A 15237-nucleotide genomic window follows, 5' to 3' on the forward strand; every position below is an offset into this window, starting at 1 on the left:
TCCCCCAGCACTGGCAGAGCCCGCGCCAAGGGCAGGGGCACGGCGGACCCGCTCCCGCCATGCAGGCAGCATTCTTGTGGCAGGCTGCCCCCCCAGAGGAGATTCCAGCCTCTGATGGGAAGCCCTTGAAACAAAGCCCTCATTTTCCAAAGGTTGCGAGGCCACCGTGGCGCAGACGGGGCCACCCTGGCAGGTTGATCTGCGCTTCCTCCCGCAGGGCTCTGCAGAGCTCCTGGACCCCGCTCGTGGGCCTGTCTGCCACGAGAAGCTCCCAAGAGCAGAGGAGCCGCCAGCTTGCCCCGCTCCCCTTCCAAGGAGGACATTCCAGCATGGCTCAGACACCTCCAGAGCGCCCAGAGGGAGCAGCTCATCCGACAGGCAGCACGCTCAGGGGCTCAGGTGGGATTACGGGGGAAGAAACAGCAATGAAAAAACGTCTGTTCCTCTGCAAAACAGGGATTTCAAAAGCACTTGCTGAAGACACTGGAAGACGTTTCTCCCTGCTGGCTCTGAGGGAGCCCGTTCTCCACGGCCTGTGGAGCTGGGCTGGGATGGAAAAAGGAGCCTCCGCGCCAGGGAACGGCGGTTTCCAGCCACAGCTCTGGCCCTGGGCTGGAGGGTGGCTTTAATTACGCCTGTGTGTGTGTCCTTTTTCAGGGTCATCCAGCACGGGGCAGTGAGAAAGCAGGAGCAGCCCCTGGAACACGGGGGAGCGTTTTCCCTGCAGTGCTACTGGTGTTGGGGTGGGAGGGAGGAGGGTCTCGCTGTGGCTCTGCAGAACATTCCAGCTGAGGCCTTGGGTGTTCACTGAGCAGCCCCTCACTGGGGGGCCCATCTCCAGCCATGGGGGGCTCGGGGGGTCCGTCTGTCCCCCCTTCCCCTGGCACTGCACAGAGCAGGGATTGCTGTCAGAGCAGCTCCATCTGCCTGCCAAGGGAAGCACTTTGTCACTTCTGTTATTGCTGCTTCTGTTATTTTTCAGTTCCTTGTGCTGCAGTCACTGCAGCCCTGGGTTACCTGTTTGTGGAACAGCTGATGGAAGCAGGACCCTGCCTGTTTGGCTGAAGAGCCCCTGACAAGCCCGTTCCAGGCTGGCACAGCCCGGGTGTGTCACCCCCTGGTCATTCACAGAGCAGGACCCCGGGCTGACTCCCTGCCCTCCCCAGGAGAACCAGCCCTCCCCAGTTGCTCAACAGCTCTTCCCCAGCAGAGGTCAAAGCAGAACGCAGACTGCCAGCAATGGCAAAAATTAATTGAGGGATGGGAGATGACTTTTTGTATAGCAGGAAAGAAAACTGTATTTGTTTATAACTGAACTGCAACTGGAGGCCAGAAACTCAATTAACGGGCGGTACTCGACAGAAGGAATGCTGGAGCAAAGGAGATAAACATTATTGGGAGGATAAATTGAGTCACAAGAGGATGATATTTTACTTTAGGATTTAAGATTCTTACTTCTGATAAGCCCAGGCAGACAGCAAGCCTGAGCAGGCCAGAGGTGGCACGTCCCTGTCCCTTGGACACCCCACAGCCCTCAGCAGGGCAGGACTGAAGTTGTCTCCCAGCATGACACACGTCTTAAACTGAGCATTTACACAAATGCTTGTAACTTAAACTGGAACTCATTATGACAACCAGCATCTGACATTTTAAAATGTAAAATGTACCCATAAACTGCACAAACACACATCTCTCTGCTCCAGGGAACGCTGAACCAGCAGACAGGCAGTGTCTGATTGAAGGAGCCTCTCATGCTTTCTCATTTCAGCCAAAGTCTGTTTGCTCCATATGATCCAGCATGAGCACGACCCCAGCACCTCGGGTGCTTTCTCCTCAGTCTACACTTAGACCATTTCAGGTCTCAGTAGACTTTTCTTATCAGAGAGAAACACAGGAAACCTAAAGACAGCAAATGCCCCCACATGCAGCACTTGGCTGTGAGTCTCACTGTTTACATGACGTGAAGATACTTCCAGAGTTGTCAGTTACAAGAAGTCAGAGAAGGAACTGAGTTGGTAAATATTCAGCAAACACTGCCTGGCTTCCTGCACCTCTTCAAACCTACCTGATGCTCACACTTTGTCGAGCAATCACAGACCACCCAGCAGTGAAATGCACAAAGCAGAGCCCCAACTGCCCCAGGCACCAGCCCTGAGCTGGGAAAAGGAGACCCCAGGCAGCAGCCCCACAGCACTGGCCTTACCTCTCTCCTGGTGTCAGCACTGCTGATGTCTCTGGCCAAATGTGCTGCAGAAAGGACTTGTTGCTTCCCCCGAGCTCTCAAACCTCCCCCTGCACCAGGGACCCAACTGGGCCTGCAGCACATTCACCCTCAGGTGGGTAAAAAATCACTTCAAACAACCTGTGAGCTGCAGCCAGGACTGGTCAAAGCAGCAGGAAGGGTCCTGCTCTCCCTGCAACGAGCTCCAGCTGCTGCAGGCAGGCAGCAAGGAATCCTGGCATCACTGGGGCAGGAGACCTCCGAGGTCATTGAGTCCAACCTCAGACTGAACACATCAACCAGAGTGGCACCAAGTGCCACATCCAGTCATTTCCTGAACACTTCCAGGGATGGTGACTCCACCACTGCTCTGGGCAGCCCACTCCAACCCCCTGGGACTGCCCAGAGCCCCCAGGGCAGCTCCTCTGCTGCTCTGTGTGCTCAGAAAGGGGAGCCAGTGGACATGGAGGGTCCCTGCCCCGCTCCCTGCGAGGCTTTTACGGTGCTGCCACTGTGGGCACTCACAGACAAGAAGCCTTTCACTCCATTCCCCACCCAGCTGGGTTTGCCAGCCCTCTCCATCACCCACCTCATCAATCTGTGAGGTTAAAGCCTGTGGTTTGTTTATTTATTTCTTCACTGATAAAAGCACATTATCTACAATGATTAATTTTGCAATAAAGAAACAACACTACTACAAATGGTGGTCTAAGACAACCTAGTGGGACTCTCTACAAAGTTCATGTCCTAAATCCATCTCTCTGTTAGCTGTGAAACATCATTCCTCAGAGTGCTTGGCTTCTTCGTGGAATTCTTCTACAACCAAGTCCACAGCTCTGTTCCCACATGGGGAATAAACAGCACTCCTGAGCTAAGGAACAATTAATTTACCAGCTTTGACTGGGCTTGGTTCAAACCTCAAAAATGAGGATTTGTTATTTCATTTAACCATGATACAGCAGGATTATCTCAGCTCTCAGATATTCATTCTCTTAGAGTATTGGTGATGGATGAGAATACTGAATGGAAGCAGGAAGGACAATGAATGTGGAACGATGTGGGTCCATGGAAAAGAGAACTTGTCCAATTAACAGAATAATGCATTTCAGTTTGGTCAATAAATGCCATCATTCGGGTGAGATACTCTTTGTCTTTCATAAACTATTTGAAATCATACAAACACAACATTTTGATTAGGGGAAAAAAAAATGTAGAGCGATACAGAGCCAAGTTGTCACAGATCAAACAGACAAAGCCCAGACTGATGGGTCCCACAGGGACAGCAAAGAGGGGAAGGCGGAGACAAGAGTTCCCTGCAGCTCTCTGGGGGGAGTCCTCAGCCTCTGCACTCTGGGACTGCTCCAGCAGCCTGAGGGAACCATCCAAACACCACTGGGGAACTGAGGGAGTGACACAACTGCAGGAGCTGCCCCTGAGCTCCCCCCAGCCGGAGCCCAGCCCTGGAGGGGGCTCAGATGGAGGGGCAGCTCTGGGCACCCCTGCAGGGCACTGCCCGCCAGGCCGAGGGCAGCTCAGGGGACCTGCTGTGCTGGGGACTGAAGGCACGGGTGGGGCACAGAGACCCCTCTGCCCCCATGGCCAGTGCACCCAGTGCAGGGCACGGCCCAGGGGCTCCAGGGCTGCCAGGGAGCAGCACAGGTTGGGCACGAGGGGCTCACAGTGTGGCAGAGGCCAGGGCAGGCACGTGGTGAGGCATTGGAGAGGTGCTGGTGAGGGAGGGCTCCAGCCCAGCAAGGCACCACAAGGACCTGGGGTTAAGGCTTAGGCAAAGCACCTTTAGACTATAACAGGATTTTTTTACAGTGAGGGCAGTTAGGAGGTTTTCTCAGAGGTTGTAACAGGATGTGAGGATGGGATGTCTGTCTGATCAGCCGGCTCTGGTTCACACGGGAACTCAGGGCGATCCTGCAGCCATGAAGACAGGAGTGACATGGTCACAAGGGTCCTTTCTGCGAGTGTGTAACCTCTGGACATCACCTCACACCCCTCTGCTTGCCCTCTTTACCTGACAGCTGCTGTTTCAATGGCTGTACATGTCTGTGGAGTGACAGGTCTTTGGACAGACACCGCGTGTGACCCCAGCGACTGTTCGGGGCACACACGTGGCACGCCCAGGCCAGCGGGGTGTGGGAGGGCTGGGGTCACTGAGGGAGCTCTGAGGAGCAGGGTGGAGCAGCAGGAGGGCTTGGCTCCAGCACCCCTGCTGCAGAGGGGCGAGCCCAGGCCGGGCAGCGGCTCTCCCGCATCACTTGAACACGGACGGGAACGTCGGGCAGTCGGGGGACTTCATCTTCTTCATGAACTTCTTGAACTCCTTGTTCTTCTTGTCCCACTTGTAGATGGCTGTCAGCAGGTACTGGGTCTTCACCTGGCGGCCCATGATGAGGAAGTAGTGGCCGAGGTTGTCCAGCTGATGGCAGGGACAGTCTGCCCCGTTTTTCAGGAACAGCACCAGCTTCTTCAGGTTCTTCTTCCGGATGGGCCCCAACTTCAGCGCCTTCCTCTTCCTCGGGACGATCACCTTGTCCCCGTTCTCCTTCTTCACTTCCTTTATGGTCATCTTCAGAGCTGCAAAACAAGCCAGAGAGAGGGGAAAAACAACACAACTCCTGAGCAGCCTTCACGGGCACAAAGCCTTTGCTGAGTGAGGCTGGGGGCGAGGGGGCACTGGCACCGTGGCCCCGGGACAGCAGCAGTGCCCTGCCCCACTGCAGACATCCAGTGCCCCACTCCTGCACCCCCTTTGTCCCTGCTCATCTCCTGCATCCCCCCCTGACCCCACTCAGCCCCTGTGTCACACACACACCCCCAGGAGAGCATCAAGGTCAAACACTGATGTCTCTGTTCCCCTTCCCCCGGCAAAGCACCCAGAGCTTTCTGCTTGAGAGGGGACTTGTTCAGCTGCCGGGGAACTCCTCGCAAGAAAAACGTTAGCTGAGTAAACAGGGTGATTTCCCTGCTCTGGAGGCACGGAGAGATTCTTGAAAGGATCATTTAAAAGGTCAATTTGGCTTCTCAAGCATTTGTTTGCAGTCGCACCGGCCCTCAGGTGCCTGTGAAACAAGTTTCCAAGCACTGGGAGTCTCTGGATGGAGCTGGGGAGATCCAGTCACACAGCCTAAGGGCCCAGAACAGACATGTGCCTGCACCCTCCCCAGAAGGGGAGTTGGTCTGATACAACTTCCATGGAAAATACTCTCCTCTTTGGGTTCAACATTTTCCCGAGCTAATCCCAACCCAAAAAAAAAAAAAATTTATGTTCTTTTGCCTGACCATGAAGAAGAATTTTGCATACATGGTAAAAATGATGAAAATGTGTTGTACATTAAAGTATCACGTCTGAGCCATTTTGGCTTTGCCTCCTTTTTGGGGAAAAGCACATATGGCCAAAAATTACTAACACATTTCCAAGGTTTGGGAGTTTACTTCAGAGCTGCAGATAACTGGTGCTCAGAGAGGTGATTAATTGGCTGCTGTCCCTTCTCATTTGAGTCCGAGGGCGGGTGCAGGCAGCCCACAGGAGCCTCTGGCTCCTCAGCACCGTTCCTTGAAGTCCTGCTCTGCTGGAACATGCAGCAGCAAACACGTGCTGCTTCCTGGAAGGCAGAGCTGCTCCCCCCTCCAGCAAGGGATGGCAGCAGGACAGCGCTGACAGCCCCGAGCAGGCAGCACAGACATCACCCTCTGCTCCCATCCACTGCCCTGGCACAGGGGCACTGCTGTCTGTCTGTCCCTGTGCCAAAAACACCCGCCGGGTTTGCCAAGAGCCCTGTGGGGTTACACTGTTACTGCACAGGGAACTCATCCAGGACTGGAAACCCAAGCGAAACTTTCATTCCACCCGTTTTCCAAATTCAGGATGTTTAAGGAGCTAAAGAGGTTCCAGCTTTAAGGAGCTGGAGATGCTGAACCAGATCAGTTTGCAACAAATCTGGAAATTGAAGCGAGCAGTTCTCAGGCAGCTCTAAACTCCACGACATAACTGGGCAGCAGCAGCAACACCCTCAGTGAGAGCCTCAGTTTCTTTATCTGTGCTGACCTGGAGCCCTTGCACTAAGCACAGGAGGGATGTAAAACACCATCACAGTGGCACAATAAGAGATTTTGTGAAATGGTTTGTTTGCAGACTGCTCTGCTGGGATGGCTGCAAGGCTCGATCCCTGCTGCTGGAGGAAGAAAAGGACCTGGCAGCTGCTGCAGGAGCTGTCCTGCTCCAAGCAGGGAAGACAAAGGAGGCCTGGTAATCCTGTGCCGTGGGAGCTCACAGCTGCTCGTGAGCCAGCGATGCAGGTTCATGGGAGCTGCCCAGGGGAACCACAAATCCAGATGTGAACCAAAACCTCGTCCAAACCTCGCTCGTGCAGAGCAGTGCACAGAGCCAGGATGGGAGAAGGCCAAGGGGGATGAAGGAGGAGGCTGATCAGGGGTGCAAATAGTTTGTGTCGGACTCTGCTCTTCCCAGCAGTGATGTCCTGGTCACCAACAGCCTGCAGTGCTGCCCAGGTGAGCACAGCCCAGCTCAGGGAGCACCAGGCTCTCTGCAGTGCTGCCCAGGTGAGCACAGCCCAGCTCAGGGAGCACCAGGCTCTCTGCAGTGCTGCAAGCTGAGCAATCACAGAGCACGACCACCTCTGCTCAGCCCTCACCCCCCTTCAGTGACCCGGCCCCTCTGGCCCCCACTGCTCCCCAAATTGGGCCACGTTCCCATAGTTCCAACCCCTGTTCCAGGTGAGGCTCCCAGGTATCAAAGCCGTGTTCCCACACACACCAGGTCATTCGTTCCCAGTGCACATCCCACTCCCAGAGCTCCCCATCCCGCAGAGGGAGGGGACCCTGGCTCGTGGCTTTCCTAAAGCCCAGGGTCTGGCAGGGGGGCCCCGGTGCAGTCGCTGCCGTGGAGGCTCCTCTGGCACCTCCCCAGCCCCGGGAACGCCCCTGCGGCGGCGAGAGGCTGGAGCAGGACGGATGGAGCGGGACGGATCCAGCCTTGGCTCCGGGCCCCAGCTGAGCTGCCAAAGCAAACAGCTCCTCACTGGGAGCCTTGGCCTTTCTGCTCCCCCCGTGCTGCACCAAACCCGCCCCAGCGCCGAGCAGGAGAAGGGCCAGAAGCACCGCGGAGACCCCGGGATGTGTTTGCTTGGACACACTAAATCCTCAGCCGTGGCTGCCAGGCAGGAGCTGACCCCAGGAAGAGACCCAGAGGGCTGCCCACAGCACAAGCACGTGCCACATTCCCAGTCCAGCAGCTGCACGGGCTGCCCTGGCATCGGCTGCAGCACCCACTGCCCCACATGGCACAGGAGCCTCTCACCAGGACCCTGCCCCTGGTGCTCTCCTGCCTGCACGGGCCCCACTCCAGCACCTCATGGGCAGGGAAGGAAATGTGAGAGAAGGGAAAGCTCCACTGTTCCTTCAGCCTCATTTCTCCTTCCTTTAGAAATCACTGAGAAGGAGGAAACCTGCCAGAAGACACATTAGGGCTGTAACAGGAGAAGACTGCAGGCAAGGAGCTGTCAGTCACCGGGAGAAAATAAACAGCGTGTATTGATTGTTCTGCAGTCCCCAGTGCCACAGAGCCCGTTCAGCAGGATCCCCTCAGACCCCAGAGAAAGGGCAGAAACAATAAATAAAATCACTAAGAGAAACAGAGCATGGAATGAACTCCAGGAGTAAGAAACAAGCGCTGGCTGCAGCCCAGGGCAGCCGGGGGAGGTGGCAGTGGGGGCACGGGAGGCCGATCTCACGCTTCCTCTTGCATCCATTGCTGCCCCAGCACACCAGCACTGCACCAAAACCTACACTGCAGTGACACCCAGGGACCTGCCCCGGCCCCCTGCACGGCTCTGTGCCCAGGCCAGGGCCTGGCACCCCTCGCTGACACCCCACCGGGACCTGTCCTGCTCTTGGGGGAGCTGCTGAGCCACCTCAAACCAGCACCCAGAGCCCACATTCACCACTGCTCAAAGGAAGGCAAACCCAGAGTTCTGCTGGACCACGAGTCCCCTGGCACCCCTCTGAGCCCCAGCACCCTCTCCTGCCTTTTCTTTACAGTCTTCCTGTGTTCCCAGCTGGCTGCAGCCCTCTTCCTGCCCTGTCCTCAAGATCACTCCCAGGGCTGCTACGCAGCCACCTCCTCCCCTGGCACAGCCACGTGTCTGTGGTGGGCAAAGTGCTCCTCACCTCTTGTCTGTAAGGAGCTCCTGGGATGTAAGAGAAAGCTCCAGTAACAATTAGGGTGGGAATCGGTGCAGAACCCACCAACAGCTGCCCCATGCAGCACATGTTAGTTTAAACATTTATTGTACATGTCTGGCTTTGATGAGGATCTGTAACCTGTCAGCTGCCAGTGTTTACCTTGGTGGATGTGCACGAGGAACCTCAGTCTGAAGGGTCGGGAGTTTATTTTAGGGCCAGATAAACAGCTCTCCTTGAGAAATCACCCCACGACAGTAAAGCCCCAAGACTAAACAAAGATCCAAGGGCCACGCACTGTGCTTTGGGGAAACTTCCTGAAGCCAATGTCTCCTGAGACATCCCCCAGAGCCCTCGTGCTGCCTTCCCTCAGAGGACACAGGTAGGACCTGCATTGCATCCCAGCCCTTGCTCCTGCTCCCAGCTGGCTACAGACTGGCCACATCTGCCAAGGAATATTTGCACCCTCTGGACACTGTCACCACAGTGTTTCCCAATAACAACTTACACTGTGGGCAAGTCACTGTCCCGAGGCCACGAATTCCTCTGGTTTGGCCTCTGCTCCCCGTTGTGGAACTGTCCCAGAGCAGGGGAGGATATTTAGCAGCAGAAGCTGACGACGAGCACGTGGTTAAACTTGTTATGTGCCTTCCTGGCACGTGCCCACCAGCAGGATGCCACCTCAGCTCACTCTTCACACACCTCTGCTCCCATCCCGTGCCTGTCCAGGGCAGAGCTCTGAGCACCCCTGTTCACCCAGCTCTGAGCACCCTGGCAGAGCTCTGAGCACCCCTGTTCACCCAGCTCCGAGCACCCAGCATCTCCTGCTGCCCAGCCAGGCTGAGCACTGAGTGCCTGCTCCCATTCCCCCACCAACCAGAAGCATGCACATTCCTGGGAAACTATGACATGGGTGTTCCTGTTGATGCTTTTCCCTCTCAGAAGAAGCCTGAGCTGAACTCAGGACTTCTGGCATACCAAACCTGCAGGAGAGTGGAGAATTCATTTCCAGCAGAAAGGGGAACAGGCCAGCAATGCAGAGCAGGTTTGGGTTTGCACAGCACACTCTGGCACAGGGCACACTGGAGTGTTAATCCCCCAGGAATGCACACCTTGTTCAATATGCCTTTAATAACCTGCCGGGAAAGTTACACACACCAGCAAGGATGTCAAAACCAGTTAATTCTGGGCTTGATCTCAGAAAGTTAATATTTTTGCCTGTGATAATCTTTTTTTTAAAATGAAGTTCAGTTTACCTCTGATTGTCTGACTCACTCACTCACTCACAATATATTTAGGACACAGCTTTCAAGTAGCTCTGCATTTTTAAGCTCACAGCTTGGCCCTAGCCAGACAAGGACTGGCTTTGGGGTTTTACGCCTAGATTTGACAAGAGCAGCATAACTTTGCTATAAAGAAATAAGAGCAGCACAAGCAATCTGGGGGAAAAGGAGGCTGGTTTCCTCCTATGAAGGAGGAATAAGGGTCCGTGCTATGCATTATTCCTGCAAGCACACAAAAGCTTGGGAACACCAGGGTTAAGTTACAAACCCCCCTGAGCTCTCCAAAGAACCGGCACTGCCACTTCTGCCCCAGCCCCAGCCCAAGGCCCCCTGCTCTGGGTCCCTGCGGCAGCACGGCTGCTTTGGCAGGTGACCCCAGGCCCCACATTTCCCCAGGATGAGCAGGAGGGACGCCCAGCACTGCCCCTGGGCCGGGCGGTGTGCGGGCACTGCCTCGGGACCTGTCCTGCCGTCCCTGCCCCCCAGAGCTCGGCAGCGGGAGTGGGCACACCCCGCACACATCCCGCACATCCCGCACACCCAGCCCAGCCCAGCCTCCTGCACGCACCCACACTGACATCTAGAGGCACAGGCTGCTGGCCTCGGGGACAGACCGTGGCCACACGGCCACCGGCCCGGGCAGGGGAACTCGGTGGTCCCCATCCAGGAGCCGCGCTGGCCCTGCCCACCTGGGAACCCCCCCGTGCCCCTCCTCACCGAACTCGCTGGCACACAGGTGCTCCACGATGGCCTCGGACTTCATCTCGTTGTCGCAGGGGGGACACACGGTCGTTCCTGGCAGGAGAAGAGGAGTGAAGAGAGAGGCAGTGAAAAGCCAGCTGGAGCAGCACCACGGAGCCAGGCTGCCCGCGCTGCCAGACCACTGCCCTCGAGGGGGCACGTGCCCAGGCACCCTGCCCAGGCTCCCAGCTCCCAGCTCTGCAGGACAACACCCTGCCCGGGGCCAGGAGCCCTCCACCAGCTCACAGGGCAGCGCTGGCCACGGGCAGCCTCCTGCCAACCCCACTCCAACGCTGCCAGTGGCCCCAAGGCCAGACACAGGCAGGGGCAGGCAGCTGCCAACAGCAAGAGGACAGCCCTGGCAGGGAGAACAGTTCTCAGGACCGGGCACTCAGCTGAGGGGAGCCTGGCCCACAGCCTGCTGACATTCCTTGCCCACGGCATGCCCAGGTGAGCACACGGTGCCCCAACCCCAGCACAGCAGGAGGACGGTGCCCAGGGATGGCTCAGAGCTCACACACCAAGGGGCCACCCCGGTGCCAGGCAGGGGGGTTCAGGACTGGGACAGCCCAGCTCAGCACAGTGTTCCCCTGGGTGCTGGGGACCACCCTGCAGGCTGCCCAGGCAGCGCTTGGCAAGCCCCTCACTGCCCTCCCTCCCACCCTGTCCCAGAGCAGGGGCTCCTTTGCTGCTTTGTTTTGAGCCCAGCGCAGCCTCACGGCCGCAGAGGAGCAGAGCTGGCTCTGCTCACAGCCCCGGGCAGGGACCAGCATCTGCCCCTTGGGAAACGCCAGCCCAGGAGGTTCCACTGGGCTCTGTCCTGGGAGGAAAGCTCACTGCACCCAGAGAATAAGAATCTGTTTCCAGGTTCCCGTCTGCAGCCAGAGCAGGGACCACCCAGCAGCACAGACGCACATTTGCGCTACTGGCAGATGAATTTATGGGGCCGGGAGATGCTGCTTGTTCCTGGTCCAGCAGGATGGAGGCTCTTCCCACACAAGGGAGTTACTCTCGGGGACAAGGCTGCAGCAAAACATCTGCCGGTCCCTGCGTGCGGATCAGCGGCCTCCCAGCCCTCAGCCAGGCCAGCAAACCCACAGCAGTGCTGGGCTGGAAAACCAGAGAGGGCAGAGCCTGGCGAGGGGGGCACGGCCACAACCACAGAGTCATGTCTGCTCAGCCACAGGAGCCCCACGGGGGTTCAGGCGAGACATTTGTTTTCTGTGGCTTGTTCCTCCCCTCTCTCCACCCCTAAATCTGTTCTGTGCCAAACGCCAATTCCTGGGGACGTGCACCACGACTTTATTAATCACACATGCAGAGCAACTGGCCTTCCACTCGCCCCTCTGTGCCAGTCACAAGTCAGCCTCCACAGCAGCAACAGGCAACTCCACAGCCCCACTTTGGCACCTCTGTACCTGTGGGATCTGCCCATCACCTGGGTAACCTCCTCTTCCAAAACCCTAATGTGCAATTGCCACTATTACCATCTTAACTCAGAGTGACACAGGCAGAGGCCAACCTCTGGGGACACGATGACATCCCCAACACTTTATTTTTAAAATCAGCAGTCAGAATATTTGCTTCACACATTTAATGAGCTCATGACAAGGTTCAGAGGGTGCTCACAGGAGGGTGACAGCCCCATCTGCTGCAGAGCCAGGAGTTCATCACTGTGCTGGGGAACAAGGGGGGGTACCTGCCATATCTGGGTAACCTGTGCCAGTGTTCTACCACCCTCACTGCAAAAAAACTTCCTTTTATCCAATCTACATCGCCCCATCCTCCAGCCCTGCCTCCTGCAGCCCTGTCACAGCACAGACGTGCAGGGGACACTGTCCCACGCCGACAGGGAGGGAAATTGTCCCCTGCTCTGGGACACCACATCACCCCACGGTCAGGACCACAAATGACGGGGGCCTGGCCAGCTCTGGCACAGCTCTGTACCCCGAGAAAACTGCTGTTCTGTAAAGCCACAGCTCCCCCAAAACCACCTGCCCTCCCAGCCCCCCTGAGGCCCCGTGGCCGAGGTCTCCAGCCCACCCTCCTGGCCCAGTGCAGGTCAGCTGGGGCCTGTCTGCTGCAGCTCACGGCTCCACTCCAAGCACAACCTCAGCCTGCTTCCAGCTCGCTTGTTCCCTGCTGACCATTTTCCAACGCCTGGCTGCAGAGCCAGCTTACTCCAGGGGCAGGAGAAGGAATGTGTAATGCTGTATTAATCTGCAACTCCCCTGATGCATCCCGTGGGCCTGCAGGCTTTACCGCCTGTGCTTAAGGAGAAAGGAATTCAACAGGTCAGCTCTTTGAGAGGCAGAAACAAATTCCAATTTCAAGGTGTTAATGGGGAAAAATACTGAAAGGACTCGTTCTTATTAGTGCCGAGAGAAAAGGGGGGACACTGCTGGGTTCTGACCCTCTTTGAATCAACAGGAAACACCCCAGTGCCCAAAAGCAAAGGGGCTCCAGGAGCTGGCACTGGCGGAAAACACAGACAAACAGGGAGAGCCCAGACAGAGGGAAGGACCCAACCAGCACAGGGACAAGGGCTGAGCTGCAGCTCGCCCAGGAGGACTCTGCATCTGCAGGAGGTGGCAGTGCCAGAGCCAAGGTGACGGGTCTGGATCCTCTGCGGCGTGTGGGAGACCCGGCAGGGCTGGCTCAAAACACAGCAGTGGCTGGAGTTAACTTGGAGTCTGCTCTGCTCACCCTGAGCTCTCTGGGGCACCAAAAGAAAGCAGCAGTGTCCCACCCCAGTGCTGCTGCCAAGACAGGTCTGAAAGGTGATCAGAAAGTTGTTAAAACTACGCATGGGAGAACTTGGCAGATGCTGCTCATCTAGAAGACTGTTCCCAGGTCCTGGCTCATTGTCTGTAAAATGAACGACTTGCAAACAGCTCAGACTCTATTTCGGACCTTGGAAGGGGCAGCTCAGATCCAGTTGCCCTGGGAGCATGCTTGGCTGCAAGTCCCTGGGGAATAAAAGCAACCTTTGTACCTGCAACACAAGACACGGCTGCGGTCTTGACCAAGGGTCCAGGTTCACACAGGACATATTATTTTAGAGCCCTCCTGGAAAACAAAGAGCTTCCTCCAGCAATCACACCAGCAAGGGCAGGCCAGTGTGGCTGTACTGCCATCAGTGTCAGGAGAGGCTGGGAATGAGAGCAGCCAGAGCTCAGCCCCTGGCACAAGCACAGGCTTCACACTCCACCTGGCTCTGGATGCCACTGTGAGACGTGACACGGAGCTCCTCTGGGTGCCGAGCTTGGGTGTCCCCCATGCCTGCCAGCCCACAGCCACTGCCTCAATGCTCACTGCTCTCACTGCCCTCCATGTGCCCCCACAAGGCTCCTGGGGACCCCTCTGCTGCAGGACACCCCTTTCTGCCTGTATTGGAAGGGCTCCCTGAAGTGTAAGTCTCTCCAGGATGGGCAGGATGACCCTGCACGGTCCCTGCCGGCTGGGTGAGGGCTGCCAGCCCAGCACTACACACAGCCTTTGTCTGTGCAGGTAACTGCAAAGGGCAGCTGGCCCTCCAGAGAAGCTTTGGACACAGTGCAGAAACCACAGCAACAGTTAAGCTCCCTATCCCCTACCCCCAGCTCCTCCCGGTACTATCCCCCGTGGAATTGGGAGTGCCCATCACTATCCCAGCAGTGCCAATCCCCTCCAATGAGGCTCTGCTCCCCAAAAAGCCCTGCGCTCTCTCAGAGCCCTCTGCCATCTCCCTCTACAAACACCCCTCCTTCCAGCCTCTCCCGGTTTCCGACAGCGAATGCCAAAGTGACATCAGGATATTTATTTATTGTAAAGTTTCCAGCAACAAGCCAGACTCGCTGCAACTCAAACAAACAAGCCAGTCTGGCACCACAGAAACGTGCCGCACGCAACGGGAACAAACACGAACCTCGTCCACTTTCCCTGGTCATTTCTCGGCAGGTCTCCTGCCCCCGCTCCAGCCCACAGCCCACCCGAGGGCAGGGCTGGACATCACTGCCCCGTCTCTTGTCCCAGGACTGCCATGCCCCAAACAGCCTGTTCCCAGGCTTGGCTCCGGGACAGGGATGAGCAGCTGGCAGGGCATCCTGCCTTCCCTGGGACAGGAGTGTGCCGTGAGTGCCCGGAGGCTGGAGGAGGGCTGCTGCCAAGGAGCAGAGTTCAGGGGAGCCTCCTCTTGCCGCAAGACCCCCTTAGGTCCCACGCAGCCCCTCCTGGGCTCACAGCTGCTCTGTCAGCTCAGACAGCAGCGCCAGGAGCGAGGCTGCAGCACCAGCCGTGCCTGTGCCTTACCTTTGGGCCTGGAGACCTCGGTGGCATTGGGAGTCGTCATGGCAATGCAGACGTCATCCTGGGGAAACTGGTCACACTTGAGCATCTCTGGCCAGAAGAAGCCAAAGAACTGCATGACGGGCTCGCAGGAGTCACGGACGGCCTCGCAGAGCCAGCGGCAGGGGTAGACCGGCCGGTCCAGGCAGACGGGGGCAAAGAGGGAGCAGAGGAAGACCTGGGTACCCATGTGGCAGTTCTTGTTGAGCAGCGGCACCCAGCTGCTCGCCTGGTGCTTCACCTCGGCCATGGTCTCGTGGTCCAGCAGGTTGGGCAGCACCATCTTGTCGTAGCCCACGCTGTGGCAGAGCCGCAGGTCGGCGGGGATGGCCACGCACTGGTGGGGCTTGGCGTAGAAGCGCCCGCCGGGGTAGGGGCCCAGGTCGGACTGGTAGCTGACATAGTCGTACTCGCTGGCCCCGCCGCAGGCCAACAGCCCGGCGGCCACGGACA

The 15237-nt window shown here is 57.3% G+C and overlaps 1 protein-coding gene across 1 annotated transcript; it reads right to left on the reverse strand.

Moving 5' to 3' along the window:
• Positions 1 to 3713: 3713 nt before the first annotated feature.
• On the reverse strand, positions 3714 to 15231 carry SFRP1 (secreted frizzled related protein 1). Its single transcript, XM_027706368.1, has 3 exons — positions 14749 to 15231; positions 10435 to 10512; positions 3714 to 4810 (listed from the first exon to the last, which is right to left on the reverse strand). Exons 1-3 carry the CDS (start codon positions 15065 to 15067, stop codon positions 4488 to 4490), a joined length of 720 nt encoding a protein of 239 aa, XP_027562169.1. The 5' UTR covers positions 15068 to 15231; the 3' UTR covers positions 3714 to 4487.
• Between the last annotated feature and the right edge of the window lie 6 nt (positions 15232 to 15237).

The sequence above is a fragment of the Neopelma chrysocephalum genome, unplaced genomic scaffold (assembly GCF_003984885.1).
Source record: "Neopelma chrysocephalum unplaced genomic scaffold, ASM398488v2 Primary Assembly neopelma1_367, whole genome shotgun sequence".
In the NCBI taxonomy this organism is placed as follows: domain Eukaryota; kingdom Metazoa; phylum Chordata; class Aves; order Passeriformes; family Pipridae; genus Neopelma; species Neopelma chrysocephalum.

Bases quoted from the DNA above. Each gene is read 5' to 3' on its own strand.
- SFRP1 (XM_027706368.1), bottom strand. From the start codon at position 15,067: ATGGTGCTGCCCAACCTGCTGGACCACGAGACCATGGCCGAGGTGAAG. The intron at 10,513-14,748 runs GTAAGGCACAGG...TTCTCCTGCCAG, and splicing joins CGAGGTCTCCAGGCCCAAAG to GAACGACCGTGTGTCCCCCC. The intron at 4,811-10,434 runs GTGAGGAGGGGC...CTTGTTTTGCAG, and splicing joins CCTGTGTGCCAGCGAGTTCG to CTCTGAAGATGACCATAAAG.